Consider the following 26,619-nt stretch of genomic DNA (forward strand, 5'->3'; position numbering starts at 1 on the left):
GGTCACCTGGGAATCTCTAGTTTTATTAGCCGCTTAACTAAGTTAGCTATCAGATATGAGACACCGTTTTCCAATCGAAGAGGCTGTGGGTGTAACATAAACGAGTCATTGATTTGCTACAAAAAACAGGAAATATAGCCAACAGAACAATCTTTGCCGCGTCAATCCCCATGAGGTATCATATCACATAACTCCAATACGCAGTCAATTGTCAATTGAAAACTAGCAAAGCGCCAAACAAACTCCATGCCAGTGTGAAAAATTCCAAAGTGCAAATTTCGTGCGAATCAAAATCTTTCAACAAACGCAGAGAAGACCAACAAGATAGAAACAAAGTAGCAGATATAAACCAATAAACCAATAAACTTCAAATCAGTAAGTATTTCCAGCCTTTTCGTTGCATAACATCCCGCCAATGTACATTTTGCTTTTTGATCTCCCTCAAAGTAGGCGACTTGAGGGGAGGAGATGTAGATGAATTCGATCTCGATTCGGAATCAGATGGGAACCCCGCAGATACCGGGGTTATAGGGTCGTCGGTGACTCGCCAAACTTCCTGTAAAAGGCGATATGCACGTCCAAAGCTGCCAAAGTCTGCGTAGTCGCCCATTTCGATCACGCGCTGGTGTAGCACTTGACGGAATGTGCTTGTTGAGACAGCAAAGGCGCCAGTAATCAGTAGCGGCCAAACCAGTGGTCGATCGTAACCCTCTGGGCCACCAGGGATAACCTGGAGAACCTGTGTGACGGCCTCGACCAGATTCAGAATACTGGTCTGATTGCGATCAAATCCGGGAACGAGACTGCAAAGATAGATGCGAGCTGCAATACGGAAACACGCTGTTATGTTCTTAGTCAATTGTTCTGGTCGAATTGCCCCGTTAAGTGGGTTGTAAGGCGTTTCGAATGTTTTGTCCAGGGGTTCGGTAAATTCAAGCTGTTGTCCTAGAGCCTGAACATGAGAGCAAACGGCCATGTCGTCAACAACGCCCTCTGCCCTGAGAGAATCAAGACATGCGATCTCGGAAATTAGGTACATCACGCGGTCGTCGCATCCCATTAGCTCACGGAGGCCTGAAGGAGTGCCGCTCAAATGTTTAGATCTGTATGTGTGAGCGAATTGTGGCGTCTTGCCAATCATAGTTGAACCCAGAATATCAATCCAAGATGCCAGAGTCATATTGAACGGCGGGTGGCTATAAGGCGCAGCGCTCGATTGTAGTAGAATGTTGTGTAGGTCCAACTTATTGATCAGACTAGTTGCCGCATGGAAGTGATCGTGCCACGCGATATCAGGCAGGTTGTCGTCAGGACCACCCACGGAGCAATGAAAGAAAATCATAGCAAGAGTAGCCTCTAGAATCTTGCTATGTTCGGTATCTTCATTTAATGATTGACACAACTGTGAAACGGCCTCAAATCGGTGTCGGAGAATATCATGGTCGATGGCCTCTCCTTCAATTCCGATTGTGCTTTTCAAGTGGATAGCAGCCACACTGAGACAGCAATGCAGGTACGACTTGTTGTTTTCTAGAGAATGGAGGACAGCTCTGGCGCGTTCGTGTCCTCCCTGGTGAACCTCAGCAATCGGAAAAATAAGTCGTAGTACATTATCAACGAAGTGATTGAGCAGTGGGCGGTCGCAATCGTCAACTGGAATATTCGTTTGCATGACCAGATGCGCCTGCGTTCTGGTGGGTGCATAGACAGGCCCGAAGTCATTGCCGAACGTGGTGCTCGGCGGAACTGTAGAGAGTTGGGGAATCCACTCGTTCTCAGGAAAGCTCGGCAGAGTCGCATGTAATTGCGGAGGCGCAAAAGTACTGAAAGTGGAAAAAGACGTATCGACTCGAGTTTGTACGTCATTTACGAACAACTGGCGCTCTGTTCTAACGTCGACTTCGTATGGGGGATATTGTCCATAATTAGCTGGTGCGAAAGCTGGCGTAGGTAAATGAGAGGCAAAGGGATCATATGCTTCCGGATGATAGGGACGATTGAAGCTGAACTCGGAGACGACTGGAGTAGTTAAGGGTGTTGGGCGTGCTCGACCGCCTAGAGACAAGACGACCCATAGGTTAGACTAGTTGTAGACAAAAAATAAAAGGGTGGGAATAAAATTTACCAGTGAGAGCATTTTGATTCTTCTCGTTCAACTTTGTTTGTTTAATCTTGTTCTTCATTCTTTCCTTGTGGATCTTGCGCTGTTCCGGGCTTGACCACCAGTCCGGGCGATCATATTCGCATTTGACGTAGAGGTGGTTGCAAGCTCTGCAGGAAGGGTGTGCTTCATCGCATTTCTTTCGTCGAAGACGGCAAGTATAACATCCTGTCACAGGAATAGCTTGGTTAAAAAAATGTGACTTTGTGTTATGCAGTTATGCGACTCACCTGAGCGGGATCTCTTATGGTGTCGGCCAGACATGCCATCATCGATAACTGCCCTTCTTTTTTGGGGGACTTTCACTCTCGACGCTTGAGAGTTTGCAATTCTAATATCCGACATCTTGACACGTCTTTGTCAGGCTGAATAGTGCAAAGCGAACTCAGAAGACAGAACGCTGATCGGTTCGGAACAGACGGTACCGTAGGTAGCCGGTAAGACAATAGGGTAAGTTATGAGTCCAATTGCGTTATTGTAGTCTCGTGGAGCTGAGCTATGGAAGCTGTGCTGTATGCCTGGGCAATATATAAGTAGAGGATAGCCTGAGTTTTCTCATGAAGTTCGAGCTTGACCCGTGAAGTTGAATTGAAGGAGGTAAGTCCATCTTAATATGTTCAGCATGGTGTGCATTTTTGAGCTAGACCGAAGGGTTCAGTCCAAAATAGAAACATCGTAGTCAGTAAGCAGCCAGACATGGAGGGATTGGCGATGGTCTGTGGGGTCCACCGACGAGAGGTAGAGACTAGAGAGGATTAGCGACTAGGGAGTTCGCTGCAGGAAAACAAGAGAAGCAACGACAGCGAATGAAATCCGAAGAGTGCTAGGATCCGTTCAAAGTCGACCAGGGCTAAACTTTCAGAGTGCACACGATGCAATGCAGGTGGGCTGCCTAAGGAAGTTAGCTTGGAATACTTAGTCTTGTCGGGAAAGAGCATCCACTAATGCACGCTAGGCCTAGGATTGCACCTGCTTCCCATGGTCGGTGCGTTCCTTAGTCGATATTTGCTAATTTAGCGCTCGAAATGGCCGACCTATCAGTCTGCAGAAGACCGTAGGCGCGGACATCGGGCTGCCAATGCTGGTTGTTGATACGTTGGGCAAAAACTGACTAGACTGTACAATAGACAACGCTAATCCTCGCTACTCTGCATAATTAGTGCATATCCGTGCCCGACAATACCTATCTGCACGGCGTTGATCTGGACGAATTGTGTACGATGACGCCGCAAGCCCTTCAAGTCGAAGAGATTTCAAATCCATTAAGCGCGCCAAAATGATACATACAGTTATTAGACTCATTTGAAAAGAGACATACTGCAATCACGGATGGGCTAGCTAGCCAAAGGGCTAAATATTGGCCGTGGCAGGGATTTCACATGGTATGGGAAGGGGCACAAGATTGGACCAATTGCTAGTTCGTCTAATTTCCTCACTGGACCAACAGCGAGAAGCATTGTAAGGAAGAAGAAAGAGCTTTGCTGACGAATGTCCAATCAGCAGTGAAAATAAGCTTAAGTTCCTGCCAAGCTTGAATCTTGCACAATGCGATTGGTCGATAAGTCTAGAGCCACAGACATATAATATCAAGGTCAGCCAATGACACAAGCGAATCCATCTGAGATTTCCTAGTTACGTCGTAGCGGAGCGGAAGACCCACCACGATTACAGGGATCCACTCGACAGATCACAAGGCCCGGCCCATCGATGCATGTGGGGGAGGGGAAACCGTGCCGATGTGATCAGAGCTGCATATACGTTACTCAATGTCCCTTAATTAGTAACATTTGCACCACACCACCGTCTTATTTTCGACTTAAATTAGACCGGAGCAGACTTGCATATGCATTCCGTACACCTTTTTGGGCACAAAACCTTACTACAGAGTACAAACCGGACTGCTAATTAGCTCATACTAATATCGCTTCAAACTATTAATAACTTCTCGTCCCAGCCAACCAAGTCTCCCACAGCTGCAGAAGTTTATGTCTCTTAAGTTTTGAGTTTTGGAATAATTCTCGATGCGATATAATTAGCAGCACACCACCAGATTAATTAGCGTATTGTCTATGCTGTAATTACCTTTTTATAGAAATTACTACAAATGGTCGCCCTACTAATATCCGAAAATAGAAGTATTACTTGCATCTTGGAAAAATAAATTAACATGCATAACGCAACCTTCATGTACCTAAACGTACCATTTAGTCAATATTTATTTTTAAACTATTCCAAATACTTATAATTAGTAGCAAATTCGTATATTCTGCAAATAGTTCCCAATTAGTATTGTACTCGACATTCAAATATACACTTGATGTGACATTTCTGAGCATCATTACCTAAAATACGATTTATGGCTCACACTAAAACTGGGCTTTCAATGTAGCATTTGCTTAGTTCTATCCCCAACACTGTACATAGGATTTAGATCACGTTTACGGCGATATGGAACGAAGAGGCACTTCCCTAATTCCGTCTAGACCGTAAAGCCACTTCTCGACTATCAATGATGTTCTTGAATATCCTTCTCTGTGTTTTTAAATTAGATTGTGTGATAAGATCAAATCTGTCTATAATTAAATTTCCATTGAAAATATGAACATATAAAGCATAGACTTTCTCTGCAAATCGAGGTTGCAAACCTCAAAGTCATTACCGACCACTTTCCATTTCGTTTATTCCCCCGTATGATCGCCATTTACCTCACATTCATATCTTCACCGTTCGTCGTTCATTTGTTAGTAAATTCCCATGACTCGTCGTCCTCGGCAAAACCTTGCTGGCCAGCAGCTATCGGTCTAGGTGAAACATCTGTTAACATGATTATCAACGTGCCTATCCTCCATCTGAGCTAATTGACCGACTTTACTTGGGCTAAGTGAGTTACACCTTTTGAATTACTATTTCAGCGGTCTGAAAAGTTACTGACTAAACCTTGAATGACAATTAATAGTAATTGTTCACCGCTGGAGTGCATATACTGAAACTTGATTAAAGGCAATTCGTTTACATTGCTACTCTAGAAACCAAGGCATCAAATGACGGTAAATCTCCAGATTCGATTATAACTCACATTGTGACATTGGATACGTCACTGACTCGATCACATACACTTTTCACAGTGCATATGTACCTTAATTTAGCAAAACAATTACTCTTGCATGACTTCCCGTCTGAAGCTCAATTAATGATCTTTTCAGGCGGATTGAGTAAGTGTCTGTCAACTCGTGAGACTTTTCATGGATAAAAATAACCCAAACTCGCATGACTCTTCCAAAACTGCTAAAATTATCAGCATGTTAGCAAAATTTGGCCATGGTCCTGAAGAACATAATTCTTCCGCTCTGGGCTAGCCTTTCTAGATTGCATTAGCGTCCCGCGGGGATTGGCCTATCGTTTGCCGTAGCTGGGTTTTTATCTCGCGCTACTTCTTAATGCAAATTAGCGGGCGCCTAAAGCATGTGTGTTGGTCATCCGTAGCCTGTCAATGCGTGCCGAACCCGATGTGCCCGCAGTAGCGTGGTGCCGTTCCAGCCACTCAACATCGTTAGCACATATCTCCTGCAGAAGTCACGCCTTTGTTCTTTCATGCCTCTGTGATGAGTGCCGCTACCGCAACTGCTGATGGATCCGGCTCATCCAACGAGGTCGTGGTAGTCATGCAGGACGACGCATGTACAGGCAAGCGAGTGCCTTGAAAATACACATGTTTGTACGGTGAGCAGGCCAAATGGCCCATGCGAGCCAATGCAAGCCGTTTGTGCCAGACGTCTCTCTCAATCACATCCTACCCTGTGGATCCGTCGTATACCAGGCCGTGTTTCACACGAGGGGCCAGCCACCTGGGGATTCTGGATAGGCATCATATAAACACCCCTTCGGCCCGCTGAAATTTTATGGGACTTCATCTCCATATATGCCCAGCGTTTATGCTTTATGAAACCATAACATAACATACCAATACCACTTATTCGTATGGCTTATTAACGCACTCTTAACGTCTATAAGCAACATCCATCGACATATTCGAACACACACTCGCTGGCCGAGCCTGTCATTACTGTCGTTGAAGTGGTAGCGAAAATGGTACGTGATAATTTACGACTTGCTTAGCATACTCGTGCCTCACAGTTCAGGGCTGACAATAAAATTACAGGCGGCAACAGAAAATGCTGGCTCTATGCCTCCTACATTCGAAATGCTACACAATGTAGCCAAAGAACCCATGTTCCGAAGAACCACAATAGCTCGTCCCCGATCGGAGGCAACAGAAATATTCGATACCGACTTTGAGTCTGACTATGATGATATTTTGGATTCACCCAGGAGGAGTGTTGGATCTGTAAGTTTAAACCGCTGAATGATCGCGTATCACACGGTTAACGCATGGTAGTTGGTTGCTGAGAGTGTGACCACTGTATCCACAAGGGATGTCCCAACTCCGGATTCGGCAGCAATGGCATCCTATCAGTTCGAAATTGACGGCAAAACAGTGAGAGGTCCCCAAGGACCTCATCTGTTCCGGTCATCGATGAGCTCAGATGAGTTCGATGCTAGCTACGAGGTCGATTTCGTCCTTGCAAAGACACCCACGAAAGCCGCTTTTGATAGAGCAACGATAAATCCTGAGACAAGAAAGGATACGCCTTTGCCAGGCTTTGTTGATGACAACGCTCCAACATATGTTCCACATGCACAGCTCAAGTCTATCAGTCTCCCTGTTTCTGCCCCGAACGAGGCCAATGTCAGATCTTGGTCTCCACCAGATGTGGTTCGGTGGATGCAAGACGTCGGATTCGATGACTCAATCATCGAGAAATTCTTCGTCAATGACATCTCAGGAGCCATCCTTCTCGATTTGCAATCTGAAGACTTGAAAGAGCTTGAGATTAAATCTTTCGGAAAGCGTCGCCATTTAATGAACTCCATACAACATCTGCGGGAGAGTGTCAGGTTTTCCACTCCCGGAGTGCCTTTGGCGAGCACATTATCACAGAACGTCTCTTCAGACTGTCTGTCTTCGAGTGACTCAGGAACAACACCAACGCAAGATAGTGACAAGCATAAGAAAAACCGACGGCGTCATCACCGATCTCACAAGAAAGAATCAGGCCTGCCAAAGGATCTCATTCCCGATGACTCGGCATCCATAGTAGCTATTGAACAGGTTTTGCCTAAGCCACATCACTGCTCCAAAGGCGAGGACTGTCGTAAGTGGCAAAAGCAACAACGAAAGATTTCCCGCCTTGCCAAGGACCTTCCACTTGACATTGCTGCTACCACTCGATTTATCCACGAGCCGGACAATGAACATCGGCCACCGCACACGGCAAAGAGCTTACCTAACATGGAACCAATGCCAACCCCGTCCATTGTTGCATCCTCGGATATACTTGGGCCTGAGCAGATGCCTCAATTTCATCTTTCGGAGGCAAAACTCAACGAACTGCGCCAGCGTGACCCACAAGAGAATGTTCGTCAGTATCTAAATCTTCAACATCTCAGCAGACTACAGCCAGTGCGAGATTCAAATGGATCTAGGCCTGGTCCTTGTGCTTCACCAGACGTAGACTCCCCAGATTCAACAAGAACGACTGCCTCGCTAGCAGACAATCTTCGCACTTTACCCAAATTGACTATTCCAACAAGCCATCACAATGGGAATGGCGCATACTCCGCTAATCTTTCAGCTCAGCGAACGGTTACACCTTCTATACTGCGCAAGCAACCAAATTTCGTTACTGGTAGCATTGATGCTACTCTATATAATGCGCAAGAGGAGTCGTACATGTACGAGCAGGGTATGACGCCTGCAGATTACGTCGGCTCGCCATCGGACTTCTACCGCACTCACGAACTTTATCGGCAGTCCACTCCTTTCTCGGAGGTGGATGTACCAATCACCGCAATTCCTGATGGTCCTATTGAACGGGAAATCTCCCAATCCGTCCCCCCAGATATGCGGTTTGGGCGTGAACACCTCATCGCAGTTGATCCAATTGCTCGACCAGCTTCTACAAGACACGAGCACTACCGAAGACGTCCTTCCATCGTGGCTGCAAGTGCTCAAACATTGTACCCTGTGGCTGAGGTAGTCGGACCAATTGATACACTAGATGACCTCAATGCCACTTCTAGAGTAACTCCCGGACATATTCCAGATGCCACCCATAGTGGATGGATGAAGAAACGCAAGACAACTCGAATGCTTAAGCACGAATGGGAAGATCACCATTTCACGCTGAAGGGTACCCGGCTTGCTATGTTTGGAGATGAAGAAGCCTCCCGTCGTGACTCCAGAGCACTTGAGTGCATTGACGTCGACGATTATGCTGTTGCCTGCTCTTCGCTTGCTTCCAGCTCAAAATTGACTGCAGCTTTCAAGAAGACCGTCCTGAAACGAAGGGATTCCGCTCAGAATGAGGCTGCTTTTGCTTTCTCCTTGATTCCCTCAACAAACGGCAACGCTTCTGCTGTGGAAAGGAAAAACTTCTTCCTTAGCAATGGTAAATCTCACCACTTTGCTGTCAAGACCCGAGACGAACGCATCGACTGGATGCGCGAGTTGATGTTGGCGAAGGCTCTGAAAAGGGGGAAAGAGAGCGGTGACTCGGTCCACGTCAATGGACAACTTTTCTAAGTTGTCGCTCCTCTTTCCCAATTTTCCGCCCGTCGTGCAGCTCGAAAAGCACGTCTACATATCACGCTTTTACGCATCGCCGATTACAATTCTTTTTAATCTATCTACGAGCTTTACCTGCCCCTTTACAATTGACGACCCAGACAACAGTTCCTTTATATTCTTTACTTTTGACAAGTCGACATTTTTCAGCTACGGATGGTGTTATCAGGCTATATCTCATCCACCAGCATCTTGTATATAAGTATTGTTCAGGCACATCCTTTGATAGATTCGCTTCTCGAATACCCATTTAGTTTAGCGCTCATTCAATCAATGAAAAAACATACTTCATAGTACACGTGATGCCTCCCCAATGAGGTCAACAATAAAATTGACCGCTTTTAACTTCAAGTGGGAGATAATCCACGCTGTCCTACATGCGAGTTGGCAGAGACTAGATAAAATCAAATTCTATGAAAAGAATATGAGACAGCACCAACGAATCAACCCCCATCCATACCTTTGATCATACAACCTGGCGCTAAATTGACAACTACTATTGGCTAACAGCAGGCAAGCGCTGGATAGCGTCACGCGGCTGAACGCGCCATCAAAGTATCTACGAGTAACAAGTTCGTTTCAGGAGGTTTATCCTGCCTTCTCAGTGGATGCTCTGTTTTATTGCTTTGATCTGGTTCTCCTGACTAGCCACTTATATCCACAGATCTGCTATCAACACGAATGAATATCATGGGGTGCTCTCGGTCTAACCTCATTGTCAACGTCCCGCCAAAGCGCTTGCGTGACAAAACAGCGCCAACCCCGCCTGCTAACAAGAAAGGAAGGCTAGGAGACCGTTTCCCCTGGAGTTCCTTAGTCTGTTTAGATTCAATACTCAATTCAACGTTTCTTCAACTTTGGTTCGATTTAGTTTCCCAGTTCTCGGGCATGAAGCTAGGCCTCCTTTCACTTTTACCTCACGGCTTTCGTGGTGGCCTCCTGCCTGCAAGATGGCAGACATTGCGGAAGTAAAGGAGGTGCTGCTTCGGGTCTGTAGATACGTGCGGGTGGTGCGGAGATGTCTCGGGGGTGTGCGTGACACTCCGGAGACGTCAGAGAAAGCAATTCTGATACTTTGCGATATTCTTGATCTGATATATTCTGCTAAGGATCAATTCAACGGGCCGGACGGAATATGCTTTTTTGATACAGCACGACTGGACGGCTTGCACAACCTATTGCTTCTTTTCGAGGCTACACTGCAGTATATGGAGGTATATCTTCATCCCGGAGGCGTGGGAGTACGAGAGTTCAGGACATATCTTCTGGAGCGAACCCTGATACCGAGATTGGAACAATATAAACTGGCATTTGTTCTCGCGGCACAGACGGAATCTCCGTAGGACTTCAAAGCCTTTATACATATTATGGCTTTGTTAATTGACTCTTTAAGAATATCTAGGGAACAAGTGCTCGCCGAAAATGATATATTACACCAACTTCGTCAGTTCCACGAAATGGAGTCTAGTATGTCACTGTAATCTCCATATTTTGATATACCAACTGACTTTCTCTTTAGCAGAACATCAACAATTCAGAGGTGAAGACGAGATTTTTAAATCGACAGATCGATCCTCCGCCGAAAATTTTATCGCCCTCGCCGACTTATGCAACAGACGCCAACATGGATCTTGTCAGTGGATTCTGCGTCATCAGAGATACCGTCAGTGGTTACATGGTTCTTTTCGCACATTGTACTGCCTTGGATCTGGTAGGTTTATACCCTTACTTATTCTAGTACACAGAGTGGCTTACGTTTATAACTCATAGCTGGAATTGGGAAGACTTTTCTGTCGTAAGTGCATTATGTCTTTTTTCCTTCCGCAGCTGGCTAATTTATGTATAGATCAACCGTGATCGATTCTCTTCAAAGAACCTTCACGTCTCCAGATGTTGCGATAATCTTCCTCTTCTGTCACAGAGAAAAGAACAACGAACATGGATGTCCGGCACTTTTACAAAGCGTATTGGCACAATTGATCTATCGACGACGTGCAATGTCACAATCTACAGAGAGTCTCTACGATTTCGAGGCAATGTCGGAAACTAGGGCATCGTCAAAGACCTACCAGAATGCTATAAGGGCTGAAGTGAATCACTTTTCCAAAGTACTCTTGATAATTGATGGCTTGGATACAATTTCCGATAGAGATCGGTTTCTGAACCGCATGCAAAAGCTTCCAGAACACGCTCAGCTGTTCATTACGCTGCGCGATAGACCTGAGAAAGATAATATCAACTACATCAACTTCACCAATCCTGAAAAGGATATCAGAGAATACGTTACTACTCGACTACACAAAGATGTTAAACTTTCTCATCTCGAGTTGAAAGACGGACGTGACCCGGAATTGCAAAACGATATCATCAGATATGTTGTGGAAAGGTCTCATGGCATGTAAGTTATAAGTATTCCTACACATTTTTGAAGACTTAACTAATATACTTTGACTCTAGTTTTCTACTGGCGCAATTACACTTGGACTTGCTAGCAAGCTACGAAGAAAAGGCTCTCATTCACAGTGCCCTCACCCATCTACCAGAGAGCCTAGTCGAATCTTATGCGGAACTCATGAAACGTATTTTGAGCAAGCATCCGAATTCTAGGAAAATCATATATTGGGCACTATTTTGTTGCAAACCTCTCACGGTAGCCGAGCTAAAATATGCTACCATGGAAGAGAAACAAGGGGAAGAAAGCGATGTTGATCTCGGTTCTTTCGAGACTCAATTACTAAATGAGACCTGTGGTCTGTTCACCATTGATGCTGTTACTGGAACTGTTAACCTCGTTCACAAGACAGCGAAGGACGCACTTGAAAGAATGTCAGCAGCTAGCACCGTTTTCGCTACTGCTCACAAAGAGATTGCTGAAAGATGTCTTACGTTGATCTCAACAGATGAGATCGTTGATGACTGTTATAGGAAACGAGAAGAAACGTCTCGTCGTTGGTGCGATCTCCTTCTACTGGATTATGCTGCTTCAAATTGGGGTTATCATGCTCGTTATGCCGCTGAGGAGGAGCAGACGATACAGGTGCTGATCACAACCTTTCTCAACAAAATATCTTGGAGACGACCTTCTATTAATGTTGGTCCAGTCGCCCCTTACACCTTTCCCGAAGATCTCATTATTGGTCAGTATCCGACTGACTGGACGCCATTACACTATCTTGCCTACTTTGACATTGTCTGTCGCAGCAAACGTCTACTTGAGCAAAATACCAACGTGAACTCCAGTGACAACTTCTTGGCGATCACGCCTTTACATTGTGCTGCTTACCGAGGCAATGAGGCCATGGTTCAGCTTTTACTGGAAAATGGTGCTGACATCAATGCACAAACCAACAGTGGTGATACTGCGTTACATCTTGCCACGATCAAGGGTCATCGGAAAATCATGAAGGTGCTTCTCGCCAAAGGGACTGATACAGGAAAAACAAATGAGACAGGAAGTATGATTCTTCATGCAGCAGTGGGAACAATGGACGACGAGGCGACAGTTCCCTTACTGGTCAAGTCCAATATTGATGTGAACGCTGTGAACTCCGTGACCGGGGATACCGGATTACATCTAGCGGTTCAGTCTAAACGTCCTCGAATCCTTCTTTACCTCCTAAATAAGAAGGCTACAGTTGATTCCTTCAACAAAAGGGGTCTGACGCCACTTCACCTTGCTGCCAAGCTAAATAACTGCGAGGCGCTTCCACTCTTACTTGAACGCGGTGCAGCAGTGGAAAGCCGGTCACAAGACGGAGTGACGGCCTTGCATGTCGCGGCGCAGGCAGATAACTGGATCGCGTTCGATCTTTTGCTTGCTGCTGGTGCCGATATCAATGCATGGGACGCTAATGGAGACACTCTTCTTCATACAAGGGCGAGCAAGAGACGCGATACCGCAATCATTTCGAAATTGATTGATCAGGGAGCTAATATCGAAGCACGCAACTCCAAAGGCTACACTCCATTACAAGCAGCCTCCTTGAATGGAAATAAAGAGATGTTTTTTCTGCTCCTAGATCGTGGAGCAAATATCGCGGTCGAAACTCCCCGCGGCGAAAGTCTACTTCACATCACACCTCCGAACAATCAAGACTACTTGGAGATCTATCAAGCTCTTCTTGAGAGAGGTTTAAGCGTGGACGCCCTGTCGAGTGAAGGATGGAAACCGATACATCAGGCTGCTTTCAGAGGCACTGGATCCCCTGATGTCACCCTTGACAAAAGTTGCGAGCATCTGAAGTTGTTAGTTTCTCATGGAGCAGATATTAATTCTGTGACACAAGCAGCTGAACAAGAGACTCCGCTTCATCTTGCAACGCGGGCCTCGATTCCTCGGCCATCGTACATTCTGCTTCTTCTCAGTCTTGGAGCGGATGTGAACGCCAAAAGTGGAGAAGGAAAAACGGCGCTTCATCTCGCTGCTGCCCGTGGTCGAGAGTCTGTGTTCCGGATCCTACTAGACCACAGAGCCGATCCTTCAATCAAGGCATCTGATATTCAGGAAGAAGCCCAGCCTGGCACCCAATCCATTGACACCAGTCTCTCTATAGTAGAAGAAGCCGGAATAACTGCATTTGACCTTGCCAGGAAGAATCCTGTTGGTGCTCTATGGTTCGATGAAAAAGGAGAACTGCACCCAATGACTCCTCAGAGCCGTCGGACGAGTACCGCAACACTTATTGAAAGTGATAATGGAGAAGAAGAAGAAGAAGAAGAAGAAGATGATGATGATGATGATGATGATGATGACTCTGAGACTGCAACAGGTGCAACCACTGTTACTGGTGGATCCAGTGTTGTTAATGATGAGTAGTAACTCTATCTTATGGTGATTCCTGAACACTCCTTCCTCTTGGATAGTACTTAGTGTTGATTCCTGCATACCGCCTGCAAAAGACATGCATATATCATAGCGTTTGCTTTCCCTTTCTGATGGATGATACCTAGTTTTGTTTGTTTCCTTTTCTCTTTCTTTGGGTATGGTTTCTTGTGCTTCGTCATCTGGAACGAAAGATCGTCCAGAAAAGCCTTGTGATTGGATATCATCAGCGTCGGCGCCTGGAGATTGAGTCATGGTTGTGGTGGGTTAGCGATTGGTTTTTAGCGTTGTGGCCGTTATATCTAGGTTATTACTTACATGATAAATGGAAGTTCGGATCGATTTGATAATTTGACTCACATAGTCATCAACATCATGATAAGCTCGATAGTATTACTAGAAGGACTTCTCGATAGGCATATGCACGTCTATGGGTATGCAACTAGAATATTCATATAAGTTGTATATTGTCCTTCTAGATCTTTTGTTGCACGACCCCGACTTCATTTCACCCTACCATGCTAATAACAATAGCTATCCATCCATCTCCATATGCGGCACTCCGCGCAACTTCCTCCAGAGGGGCGGACATCGGCAACACGACTCCATGTAATACTGGCTTTGCCAAAACCGGTATTCGCCGGCTGGGGAAAAGATTTGGTAGCAAAGAATGCAGAGCTGACCCGACTGTTTGGGGTTGCATTCGCCCTGCAGAGGAGCCTGTACCGGAGGATGATTGGATTGAAGTGGAAACGGGTGATTGGACGACTTTAAGAGCTGGTCTATCCGAATCAGGCGGTAAGGGGAGGAAAACTCGGAGAGGGATTTGACGGAACGGTTGGGGTAATGATGGGAGAAGGAGATTGGTGATTCTTCGATAAGAGGAAAGGTCATCTGAGAAGAATTCACGCATCAGATAACTAAGATGGAGGTATATAGACATAAGGAAGGGCGACTAAACATACGATTCTGAATAGCTGCCCAAAAGCCAGCTGTGTCCTCTTTAGACAAGGTCATGATTCCCTTTGCCTCCCGAATACGAAGCGAATCTGCTTCTTTGACACTGTTTATAAAAGCATCATGCATGACGAGTCCACCCGCATCGAGTCGTACGAGATCCTCATCGGGCCAGTGATCAAAATGTAACGTAAGTCTCCACGGTAATCGGTTCGAATTAGAGGCATCACCCTCATCTTCACCAATAGGTTGAATATTTTTGCCGCCGGCGAGGATTACTGATTGTGTTAGGTCGTTGTAGTCGCTTGCGGAGGCTTGTGAGATGGGTTCAGCCCCAGCATAGAGATCATAGAGTAATCCTAGGGGATAGTGCCATTTCAATGGGACACCTTCGAATGAGAACCAACCAAAATGGGGTTCACATTCCGGGTGAATAAGTGAAGGCTGGAAAAATGAATGAAGCTTTGGTAGTAGAAAAGGTAAATATGACACTCGAGGGTACAGGATCTTGTCATAGTTAGCTCGCACATTTGGACATCTGAGATGGCAGATTTGATTTTTCATACCAGGTAAGGATCGGACTGGTCATAGGTCCGGCATTCTGAAGGGGCTAGAACAATTTCCAAGGGAAGTTTGCCTGCCCAGACCTTCTCTTGAATAGAGTTGATATGTATTTCATTGGTGCCTGACATGGCTCTGCACCAGGAAGGTTCTTGGATCGGCTTAGGTACCTGAACTCCAAATTAGTACTACATTCGGATCGAGCGGCTACCAGAATAGCGTAGATGAAGAGTAGAGTCTCGTTGATTCATGCTAATTTCAGGGAGGAGAACTCACAGGCTACGAGTTGTACTACGGTCGGCGGGGGTTCCAGGGAGAACAAACAGACAAAGAAGCGATGAAAATCTCGGTCCAGATCATCGCGACCCTATCAAAATCCAGTCTTTAGTGGCTTTTGGTCGGAAGTTACAGTCATCTAGACTCTGAAGCCTTTCGGGGAGGGTGGTTGAAATTGAGAGAGAGAGAGAGTCGACGTCAAACACGGAACTTCGACGGCCCAATCGGCACGTGGCGCGGGGTGGGGATGGGATGCCTTATCAATTGTTCTGGCCGGCTTTTGATACATGGTCTCTCGAACATTTGAAACCAACAAACACCGGAACTTTTCAATGTGATTATGCATCTGGGGAAGACATAGTTACACGGCATACTGGCTATTGAAGTCTATCCTTCTAGCTTGCTGTCATTTGTTGCGTGATGAAAACACCAGGGACTGTTGGTTGCACGAAGGTCGAAACACATAGTGGGTTATTCTTGACTAATAGGTCGAAGGGAAACTTCCGAGAATAAAAGCAACACATCTATCACCGGGGGACCCTAGCTCACGCACTGCCGACCCAACCGCAAGCTCGGGGTGGTGGCATGATGATTATGCCCGCCTCGATAGGCGTCATTCCCTTGGGTCTCTACAAGGTCACCCAGGTATACGCCTTATTTATGCAGGACAAAGCAGCGTTGTTAATATGTAGTCGAGCCAATCAAAACTTGATCTTAACTTTTTGGTTTGTTATCAAAGCTAGAATCCCGAGAAATTTCTCGAGCTTCCGTTTTTAGTTCATCTCACCGGTTATACTTGTGCTAGGATGTTTCGATAGCTTCTTTCCATGGCTTAGTCTGGCTTAACAGAAACGACAATAGGATTTTTCCGTACGTATTGGACGCCGTTGTCCGTATATATCAGATTCCGTATCCACTTGACCGGTTAGCGAGGCGGAGGGATTCTCGTCCGAGGTCGATCCGTACCCCGAAAGAGACAAAACAGAAATTTGAAAACGAGTGGAACGAAAATAGGCCAGTATAGTCGAGGAGTCCGCGCGAGCCAGGCCTTAGGGTATTCAACTAGTGCTATCTGTGTGGTACAAACGAGATGAGGAAAGCATAGCCTTGCGTAAACAATGTCCTCTTGGGAACAAGCGACTTATTGGTTCAGAAATATCCTAGTTGGGGATCAGCTTGGCTAGTATATACACTTGGTTGAATTGAAAATTGAAAGACTCTGGTCTGGACCAACAAACCGCAAAGGAGGCTTTAAGCTTACTTCTATGACGGTCTAGGCTTTAGACTTTGCTTCATCGATTATCGCTTGCAACCAAGCCTTGACGCACCAACTCAAATTCTTGTTTGCTTAACGGTGGCTACGAAAATTAGCCGATGGGTAACCACAGAAACGTACCAGAAGTCATCCGTTGACCATTAATAATGGTTCTAAGGGTAATTTCGCCCTTAGTTAGTTCCCAATTTCAATAACTTAAACCGAGGCCGAGGATCCCCTGTAGCACAGCAGTTATAGCTTACAAAAAACCCATACGAGCGATGACAATCTGCTGCAAGGCAACCTAGGACACCCATGTCAACACCGCAAACCTCATAGATATAGCAGATACGGCTATGTGATTGGATCTCAAATTGCAGATTCAAAAGCAAAGGTCTAGACCTTTGTGTAAAATTCCGTCAAACCCGTCAGCTGAAAGATAGTGCCAAAGCTAAAGGTCCCTGGTGATCATAGTGAGTATACATACGAACTACGTACGTAGTATGAGGGTTCAAGCTATGCAAACAGTTATGTTTGCTTTTTTTTCGTCCTCTGCTTTTTTGGGATGTATGATTCGTAGCACATTACATTACCGCGACCAGACTCGTCTGTTCTTTCGGAAAGTCATCCATAGATATATACATGACTATGTAGTGGTACAATTCGTAAATCTGCGCAGGTATTGGCTCTGGACCTGGTGGATGTGCCAGTCAGTCATATCGAAAATCTCCATTTTCCAAGAATAGATGGATCACTAGAATTGCTATCATGTTCTGCAGTCGGGATCTGAGGCGGAATCACTTTGTAGCGCTTGCACTGTCAAGTGTCAACGTGGGGGTACATAAAGATTTGCTAGGTAGCCCGCTGGTGGGCTCGGTACGGCCCGCTTGGAGTTCGATTTAGGGATTGGGCGATGGATCTAAGTGGCTGGAAAAATAGTTGAAATTGCAACAGTCAGACGACCTACAGTAACTATACACAATGTGAAATTGGACAGATAGCCAGGGCAAAGAAAAGATTGAAGAATCAAGCCACCACATCAGTTCTAGATCCAATCTCCGGAAATTGGTTGTTGCCTAGATTGCGTGAACTACAGACCTGTCAGGCCACAATACACATGTCGATTGGTGTGCCTTATGGCTCGCTTATCGAAGAAATCACTCAAGACTTATTTTCGGGGGAAAAAAAAGAAAAAATTGTAGGATTTTCGACTCATATAATCCACCGCATTCTCTATTTCTTATCGACGTGCCGAAATTTTGAGATACGCCACTTCAGCTGCGCCTCGGCATTAAGATGAAATGGGGCGTACTTGACATATGTAGGCCGGCCTAGACTTCAGACTTCTCAATCCGACGTTCAGACTAGCTCTTATGCTCATGATGATCGTTGGGATTTTTAATTAACAACGGGTCCGGTAATCAAAAATAACAAGGCCATCCTTGTGGCGTAACACAAAGGCCGTGGGAACTTATTAGTCCACTGGACCCCGAAATGAATCTAGTATGAACAGCCCATCCAACGTAGGGCCTAGATCATCTGAGATTTGACGTTGGGCGCCTTAAGTCAGCCTGGAACATTGGCTGTGTTTGGAATAGCTATGTTTAATGCAGTGCTCGCTCTTCCCTGACCCATCGTTCCCAAGTCCAGGCTTAGATCTGCCAATAGTCTGAGCTTCCAAGATCCTGACTGTGTGCACATTCTCCTCTTCATCCAAGCACTCAACCAAGTAAATCAGTCGAGCAGATGCCGCCGTATCATGAATTGTCGTAACACTTGACTTTCGCCTATAAATTCGTCTCAACCCCCCTCCACTAAATCTCCCATTGATGACCAACAAAGCACACCTTCCAGATTTCAACTGACGTTGCTGAGCTTATCTTGCGTGACTTGGCCATACACCAACTCAGTTTTATTCCCTTTGTCCAATCGAACTTCAAACATGTCTCGAATCAACGGCCAAGCCACTGGCAACGCCTCCCGGTATGTTTCCTTCCCTTATGTCTGACCTGTAGCAAGTTCTCATAGTACATAGATCTTCGAGCGGGCAACCCCTGAACGCCGAAAACCTGGCCCAAGTACCGCCAGTAAGCAAAAGCCAGATTGGTCTGCGAAAATACATCCTCAATCCTCCTCATGAAGAGTCATATTATCTTGCCGCGCGGATCTCAGACCGTGACGCTTACGAAAAACAGATGGACGAACGGATAGCGAGTATCGAGGAGTTGATGAGGCGGTAAAGTTGAAAGGGGTGAGTCTAAAGCCCTACAATCTTTCAAGGTTGAGAAGGGTCTTGCGATGAAGAATTGTACATAGGCCATGATGCACAAAATATTTGTATCATTGGTATTTATCGAAAAGCATATATAAAGCCGGGTCAGCCAAAATATCCAAAAAATCTATATGGTATCTATTTCCAGAACTCAATGAGCTGGTCAGCCAGCTCTTCGTATTTAACACTTGGGAACTCGTGTCCGATGCTGAAATACGTAATCTGTGCATTTCCTTCTAGCGCATGTGTCACATCCTCAACAGTGTCGTCTTTGAAAATGACGTTGTCAATTTCTCCTAATACAACCAGAACCTTGTCGTGGGCAAGACCGGTGCCACTACCCTCTCGTTTGCGTTGAGAAAGGAAGCTTCCTAGTCTCTTCCAGTTCTCCAGTTGCGACTTCTGCAAGATGGGGCCATGCCTCATACTGGAAATAAATGCTGGAATAAAGCCGTCGTGATTCTCTACCTGCCAAGCCACTGCTTCCGCAGTCTTCAACGATGGGTACGTTCGTGAGAGCACTTGCTGAGAAGAAGCAGTAAGTTCTTGAGTAAGAGCATCTTCAACGCCGACGGTCGTATTCTGCGAGCCATTGCCCTTTTTCGGCTTGACTAGTGGACCAGCTCTAAGTCGGCCTTTGACGAGACGGCTAATGACGCTCTCCGGGAGCAAGCCCTTGGCATTTAGTAGACGAGTTTGCCAGCCAACGTGAGAGTCGCGCATCAATCCTGCTGGTGCAAGGAGAATCAGAGACGAAAGCAAATCGTGAAAATGCGAAGCAAATGCGGCAGTGATACCGCCGCCCAAGGAATAGCCGATAAGAGAGAATTTGCCAGATGAAGAGCCAGTCCAAGACAGCGGCGATGAAGTCAGAACAAGCAAAATTTGGGTGGCAAAAAGTCGATCATCTTGAGGAATATCGCCTGGCGTGTCGGAGAATCCTCTTCCGAAACTGATTGCTGTCAGTCAATGTTGTCTGTTTCAGATGTTTAGGCAGGATGTGAATGCCTACAGATCGAAAAGCATAACGCGACATCCTCTGTCAACCAAAGAATGAGCCAGACCTCCTAGCGAAACACTTGGAGTAGAAATGCCATGAACAAGCAGGACCTTGTGTCCATCTTCTGGACCCCACTCGTAAACTCGGATTGAGCCATATGGTGTCGAGACATCGCGCGCACCAGGCAGAACATCTAAAGGAAGAACAGGCAATTCTCCATTTTTACTTGATGTTGCAGACTGCACGGCCTTCAAAGGCGATGGAATGATTTTAGGTGGTGATCGTTCAGACACCCATATTGCGCCGAGGGCCAGTCCTAGCGTGACTGAAACTCCTGCAACAGCCAAAAAAGGTCGTTGATTTTGAAGATTTGTAAGGGAGTCGGTCACGAAGTCGGCGGTTTGCTTGACGAAAGCCAGCGCCATTTCAGCACACTCCAGCGTTGCCCTCCTTCAAAAAGGCTGGAATTGAACAGTTGGTTGAGAGACAAGCAGAAACGGAGCAGCCTGAGGCACTTGTCAGGAGGTCTGACACAAATGCATTCGCGCTAGCGACAAATTGGGCTAATCAGGCGCCTCGGCTCCACGAAGCGCTGACCGAGAATTGTATGGCATGTTTGAGGAGCGGAAACGGCAACATCTGAGTGGAACGCTGTCAATTGTGTATCTTTCAATAGACAAAGATGAATGAATCTAAAATGGGGGAAAGACTTCATGTAGATCCATGGCGAAAATGGAATGAATTGAGTGGATTCTTTGATTTGTTTGCATGGCTCCAGGTGCTTGAACTGAGAAGCCGGGGCTTGACTGTCGCACAGCTGTGAAATGCGAAAACGGTATGAATAGTTTCATGCGGTGAGTTAAGTTGAGAAGTGTAGTACATTCCATGGATTCCCCAAAGTATATATCATAAGTTTCCATGTCATGTACGGATTCCCAACCTTGCGCATATATGCTTTATAACCCTAACCCTATATAACTATTTTAGGCTAGTCCATGGGGTAGGTAAATATTTAACAAAGCGTGGCTGGGCGGCTGAGAATGACTCGAAAATCTTCCGTTTTTGCCAATCACCTGGTGAACAGATAAGCATTGTTTTGACATGCAATTCAACCTTAATTGTCTCATTGTCACAATCTCTTCCATTTAAAATACTTTTTGTATTTTGGTTGTGCACGTTTTCCAACGGTGAATCCTTTTACGGAGCGGAGAAGCTTTGCTCGGGCTTAGCTCCACCCTGGAGAAAAAAATATCGTGGTACAATCTCACTAGACCTCAACTTTATGCTACAGCAGATTATGCAGTAAAGTGAAGAAAATGCTGTACCACACCTACGAAACTGTGTGCACCCTGCCACTCAAAGCAGACTTATTCGCCCAGGCCGTTCATCCCTCCGAACCAATTCTATCCGTCGGTCTGACTTCAGGCCATGTCGAGACATTCCGCTTGCCGTCGACCGAGCATAGCGACGAGGAAAACGATGATGACGATGAGGATGTCGAAGGCTCATCACGATTATCCGCGACGAGTGGTAATGGGACTGGTCATATAGATACCATATGGTCGACGCGGAGGCACAAGGGGAGTTGTAGATGTTTGGCCTTTAGCACTGATGGAGAGACGCTTTATTCTGCTGGAACGGATGGGATTGTCAAGGCCGCAAAGGTTGAGACAGGGATTGTTGTGAATAAGATTCTCATACCCCAGGCCAAATCGAAGTGAGTGGCCTCGTGCGGAAGAAGCATGATCTGTTACAAGAAAAAACGTCTAACGATTGATTAGGAAGAAAGTCGTAAATGATGAAATCGACTCTCCCTCCTTGATACACGCACTCTCTCCTCAGAACTTGTTACTAGCGACCGATTCAGGTGCTTTGCATGTATACGACTTGCGCATCCCTTACTCTCGAGTCACCGCTCGCCCCGAACAGACATATCGCCCTCACGACGACTACATTTCCTCACTCACAGCGCTTCCGCCCTCAGACACCAGTACTTCTGGCTACAGTAAACAATGGGTTACGACTGGAGGTACGACGTTAGTTGCTACAGATTTGCGCAAAGGTATTCTCCGCAAGAGTGAAGATCAAGATGAAGAATTGATCTCGTCCGCTTACATTGGCGGTCTACCTACAACCGGTACCAGTGTCGGAGAAAAAGTTCTTGTTGGCAGCGGGACAGGTGTCCTGACGTTGTGGGAGAAGGGAGTCTGGGACGATCAGGACGATCGAATTTACGTTGCGCGCCAGAACGGAGAAGGTGAAGCTCTGGAATCGCTGGCTGTTGTCCCATCGGATGCTGGGTATGGCAAGATGGTTGCTGTTGGTCAGTCCGATGGTCAGATTTCCTTGGTGGCAATTGGCCGGAACAAAGTGTTGTCCAGAGTGCAGCACGACGAGGTTGAAGGTGTTACCTCTCTCGGATTCGACGTCGAAGGACGCATGGTCAGTGGCGGTGGTCAAGTGATCAAGGTCTGGAGCCCGAGTATATACAATGAGGGATACTCTTTTGCCGGCACTGTGAGGAAATTTGAAGGGCCGAGCGATGATCTTGATAGTGATGAGAGCTATGGCAGTGATGATAGCGATACTCGCCGAGAGAAAGCCAAACGCAAGAAGAGAAAGCGAGACAAAGGGAAGAACCGCGACCGAGAAGTCATGGGTTTTGCAGATTTGGATTGATCTTCCTTGAAAGCGAAGATGATTTTGCACAGCATGGCGTGGCGTTCAAAGGATCCATTTGAAATATGCAATCAGTCACTGTATAATCCCGACAGGCAAATAGTTTCCCTTTTCCTGTATTGTACTCGGCAGTTGATAGGATTATCATGGGCATGAATGGACATATCAAGATTGATCGTAGTCGAGTCCGGAAAATATAATAGTCTGAAGAAAGACCATTGAAGCCATCCGGAAAGCATTGCCCAAGCATCGGAAAATGCACCGGTAAGCATCAATCCGGTAAACATCTTAGCCGACGCTCTTGGGAATTGCTTGGGGCATTTGGAGATGACAAAAGATTACAAAACCTCCCCGACGGGGGTTGTGGGGGGAAAAGCGACATGTGGGGTGAAGCTTCAATAAAATACTTGCAGTGTTCCCATCTTTTCTGCAATCGATGATTTTCCATTTCTCTCTCCTTAATTATACCTGATCAATGCGTCCAGGCATATCCAGTCGACTATTCCAGGGCATCAGAAACTATCACACCAGAACCAACATCATGGATTCCTTCGTATACAACGCCAACCCTGGGCGAGTTGTCTTCGGCTCAGGGACCTTGAAACAACTCCCAGAGGAAGTCTCGCGACTCAATCTCACTGCTCCTCTCCTCCTATCCACCCCTCAACAAATCAGTCAAGCCGAGCAGCTGAAAGAAATCCTCAATGGCAAGATCGCAGGCATCTTCACCGAAGCCACCATGCACACCCCCACCGACATCACGGAAAAAGCTTTACAGTACGCCAAAGAAACAAAAGCAGACGCAGTCGTCTCCATCGGTGGTGGAAGTACTATCGGTCTGGGTAAGGCGATTAGTATTCGTACTGGACTGCCGCATATTTGTATTCCTACGACGTATGCGGGCAGTGAGATGACGCCTATTCTGGGGGAGACGGCGGATGGGGTGAAGAAGACGAGATCCGATCCGAAGATTCTCCCCGGGACGGTGATTTACGACGTTGATTTGACCATGACCCTCCCCGCAGCGATGAGTGCTACTAGTGGAGTCAATGCCATTGCTCATGCTGGTCAGTGTTTCTTTTCGTGGCAGTTTCATGTAAGACTATTTACTGACAAAAGATACAGTGGAAGCACTCTATGCACGCAATACGAACCCTATCATCAACCTCCTTGCCCTAGAAGGCACGAAAGCCCTGGCATCCTCCCTCCCGGAAATAGTGGAGAACCCCTCTTCACCCTCAGCACGCTCTCAGGCTTTGTATGGAGCATGGCTATGCGGTACCTGTCTAGGCAGCGTCGGAATGTCCATTCACCACAAACTCTGCCACACGCTAGGAGGCAGCTTCAATCTCCCACACGCCGAAACACATACCGCCGTGCTTCCGCACGCCATCTCATACAATGCGCCTCGCATTCCGGAGGCAATGAAGAAATTGGCCGAGGCCCTGCCAGAGAGTAATGGAGATGCTATCCATGGTCTCAACGTGCTTTTGTCCAAGCTGAAAGTGAAAAGGGGCCTAAAGGACTTTGGCATGAAGGAGGAGGATATTGATAAGGCCGCTGATATCGCGGTTAGTAACCCTTACTGGAACCCGAGGGAGATTGAGAGAGAGCCTATCCGCGAGTTGATTCGTAGAGTGTGGGCTGGAGAGCCGGCGAAGGCTGATTTGTAAATCAATGATTATTGATTCAATGAAATATACGATACGAAATCATACTTGGATAACGACGAAATCGAAGATCATCTATGCCTGTCAAATTGTATGTAAAAGTCGAGGTGGGGCTGGACCCGCAGTACATTTTGTCCGTCAAAAAATTTCCAGATGAGTTAACTCTACCCCGCCATCTCAACCAGAGCAAACAATCTGCATAGAACGAGAAAACAAAGCAGGAATCTAGTATATCTTGCCTGCAATATGGCGTCAGCTCCGATTCTCTCTACGCCAGATACGCATCTGCTAGAAGCCACAGAACCCGTCGCCAGACCGAACGATTCAGGGATCGTCCGTTCTGACGATGAACTCTCTATCATCTATGATATCGAACGAACCTTGGCTGAGATACGCCAATCTCGGTGGAAGCGCATCGCACTCCAATTTCCGGATGATATGCTCCCGGATGCTCCGCGAGTCTTTCAGCTTTTGACACGGGGGCTACAGACGAAGAATGCGAAATCTGACATTGAACCGGCAGTCGCGGAAACTACGAATGCGGATCCGGAGACGACGCTTACCGAAAAGACGTCTCAGTTAGGGTTGGAGGACAGCAAGTCGCTCGACGAACTAGAACGCAGATTCTATATTCTGGCCGACACTTCCTATGGCACTTGCTGCGTTGACGAGGTTGCTGCGGAACATGTTGATGCTGATGCTGTTGTACACTACGGACGAGCCTGTCTATCCCCGACGTCGCGATTGCCCGTGATATACGTTTTTACACACAGACCTTTACCAATTGAACCGCTTGTCAAAGCGTTCAAAAATACATACACTGACCTTACCGCGAAAATTATCATAGCTGCCGATGTGACATACACGGATCATGTCCAAGAAGTTCACGATCGACTTGTGCAGGGAGGATATACCAATCTTTTCGCAGCAGAGGTAGTACACAACCCTGCATCTGCCATTCCGAATCGTACAGTCCCAGAATCGGTCGAGGAAAACGCAGACACATTGAGCGAATGGGAATTGTTTCACATCTCGGATCCGCCTACGGCGCTCTTGCTTACCCTTTCATCGAGAGTTGCGGCTATACATATCTATCCGACGGAGAATGTTGAGTCCGAAGAAGAGATCAAACCACTTCAAGCGTCTACCACAGCAGCGTTACGTCGTCGATATGGTGTTTTAGTCTCTTTGAGCACTGCACCTATATTCGGCATTCTTGTCAATACGTTAAGCGTCAAGAATTACCTTCATATTGTCGACCACGTGAGGAAACAAATCGCAGCTGCCGGTAAAAAGAGCTATATGTTTGTCGTCGGCAAGCTCAATGCTGCAAAGGTAGCAAACTTTAGTGAGATCGAAGGGTGGGTTGTGATTGGATGCTGGGAGAGTTCCTTAGTGGACAGTAAGGATTTCTGGAAACCGGTCATCACGCCCTACGAGCTTGAGCTTGCTCTACAAAGCGATGATACCCGTGTATGGACGGGCGCGTGGAGAAGCGATTACCAGGCTGTCCTTGATGCTTCTACGGAGGTACCGAATGCGACGGGAGAGACAAGTGAAGATGTTGACGGCGATGACGGCTCAGAATCCGAATCCGCACCTCCAGAATTTGACTTTAGGACCGGTCAATTTGTAACCACCTCCCGGCCTATGCAATACACAAGCAATGGCAGCAATGGACGTGCGGGGGGTAATAGTACAGCTTTGGCGAAACGAGCCAAGGGTGACTTAGCTATGATCGGGAACTCGATATCCCCAGGGGCGGAATTCTTGCGTTCGCAAAGGACATGGAAAGGGCTTGGAAGCGATTTTGAGATTAAATATGAGGAGGACGACGAGGTCGGTGGTTCCGCTGTTGTCGAAGGGCGTAGGGGCATCGCAAGGGGGTATGCGGTCGGCGACGTTACAGACCGACACTGATCCATCGATGGCATTGCCGCATTGCAGTTGGACATTGGCACATGATGTAGATATCAATGCATGTCGAACGTACATAGTACATAGTGCGTCGTGCAATGCAGAAAATGCCAGTCATGCCATGTAAGAGACTGTAGTTAGATGACCGACGTAGAGCTGAGATCAGATGGCTGCAAACAAACAGAACGGACGTCACATGACTCCATACCGAATCAGGATCCAATGATTCCAGGCGGGCTCCACATCGGCAGCCACGGGCCCGCAGGCTATCCTAACTCTTAGTCTCTCACTGACACTGACTGCAAAAGGTCGTGGACAGCCTGTGACCACTGCTACTCCTCCTTGACCACCGCCCCTCGTATCA

At 46.7% G+C, this 26,619-nt stretch overlaps 8 protein-coding genes across 8 annotated transcripts; 5 read left to right on the plus strand and 3 right to left on the minus strand.

Moving 5' to 3' along the window:
* Positions 1 to 367: 367 nt before the first annotated feature.
* EYB26_008073 (uncharacterized protein) lies at positions 368 to 2,506 on the minus strand (the record flags this gene model as incomplete). The annotated part of the gene is made up of 3 exons (XM_054267332.1): positions 368 to 2,055; positions 2,126 to 2,329; positions 2,392 to 2,506. 3 exons carry the CDS (start codon positions 2,504 to 2,506, stop codon positions 368 to 370), a joined length of 2,007 nt encoding a protein of 668 aa, XP_054123307.1.
* Positions 2,507 to 6,247: 3,741 nt separating this feature from the next.
* Positions 6,248 to 8,804, plus strand: EYB26_008074 (uncharacterized protein; the record flags this gene model as incomplete). Its single annotated transcript, XM_054267333.1, has 3 exons — positions 6,248 to 6,250; positions 6,321 to 6,506; positions 6,558 to 8,804. The coding sequence occupies 3 exons, from the start codon at positions 6,248 to 6,250 to the stop codon at positions 8,802 to 8,804; spliced, it is 2,436 nt and encodes an 811-aa protein (XP_054123308.1).
* Positions 8,805 to 9,796: 992 nt separating this feature from the next.
* On the plus strand, positions 9,797 to 13,662 carry EYB26_008075 (uncharacterized protein; the record flags this gene model as incomplete). Its single annotated transcript, XM_054267334.1, has 6 exons — positions 9,797 to 10,185; positions 10,240 to 10,313; positions 10,366 to 10,557; positions 10,617 to 10,641; positions 10,693 to 11,244; positions 11,304 to 13,662. 6 exons carry the CDS (start codon positions 9,797 to 9,799, stop codon positions 13,660 to 13,662), a joined length of 3,591 nt encoding a protein of 1,196 aa, XP_054123309.1.
* A 514-nt stretch (positions 13,663 to 14,176) lies between these two features.
* On the minus strand, positions 14,177 to 15,317 carry EYB26_008076 (uncharacterized protein; the record flags this gene model as incomplete). Its single annotated transcript, XM_054267335.1, has 3 exons — positions 14,177 to 14,562; positions 14,634 to 15,132; positions 15,192 to 15,317. 3 exons carry the CDS (start codon positions 15,315 to 15,317, stop codon positions 14,177 to 14,179), a joined length of 1,011 nt encoding a protein of 336 aa, XP_054123310.1.
* A 3,810-nt stretch (positions 15,318 to 19,127) lies between these two features.
* Positions 19,128 to 20,414, minus strand: EYB26_008077 (uncharacterized protein; the record flags this gene model as incomplete). Its single annotated transcript, XM_054267336.1, has 2 exons — positions 19,128 to 19,941; positions 20,002 to 20,414. The coding sequence occupies 2 exons, from the start codon at positions 20,412 to 20,414 to the stop codon at positions 19,128 to 19,130; spliced, it is 1,227 nt and encodes a 408-aa protein (XP_054123311.1).
* An 891-nt stretch (positions 20,415 to 21,305) lies between these two features.
* Positions 21,306 to 22,668, plus strand: EYB26_008078 (uncharacterized protein; the record flags this gene model as incomplete). The annotated part of the gene is made up of 2 exons (XM_054267337.1): positions 21,306 to 21,706; positions 21,771 to 22,668. The coding sequence occupies 2 exons, from the start codon at positions 21,306 to 21,308 to the stop codon at positions 22,666 to 22,668; spliced, it is 1,299 nt and encodes a 432-aa protein (XP_054123312.1).
* Positions 22,669 to 23,209: 541 nt separating this feature from the next.
* EYB26_008079 (uncharacterized protein) lies at positions 23,210 to 24,341 on the plus strand (the record flags this gene model as incomplete). Its single annotated transcript, XM_054267338.1, has 2 exons — positions 23,210 to 23,735; positions 23,794 to 24,341. 2 exons carry the CDS (start codon positions 23,210 to 23,212, stop codon positions 24,339 to 24,341), a joined length of 1,074 nt encoding a protein of 357 aa, XP_054123313.1.
* Positions 24,342 to 24,584: 243 nt separating this feature from the next.
* Positions 24,585 to 26,258, plus strand: EYB26_008080 (uncharacterized protein; the record flags this gene model as incomplete). The annotated part of the gene is made up of 1 exon (XM_054267339.1): positions 24,585 to 26,258. One exon carries the CDS (start codon positions 24,585 to 24,587, stop codon positions 26,256 to 26,258), a length of 1,674 nt encoding a protein of 557 aa, XP_054123314.1.
* Between the last annotated feature and the right edge of the window lie 361 nt (positions 26,259 to 26,619).

This window comes from Talaromyces marneffei, chromosome 6 (assembly GCF_009556855.1).
Source record: "Talaromyces marneffei chromosome 6, complete sequence".
NCBI lineage: Eukaryota > Fungi > Ascomycota > Eurotiomycetes > Eurotiales > Trichocomaceae > Talaromyces > Talaromyces marneffei.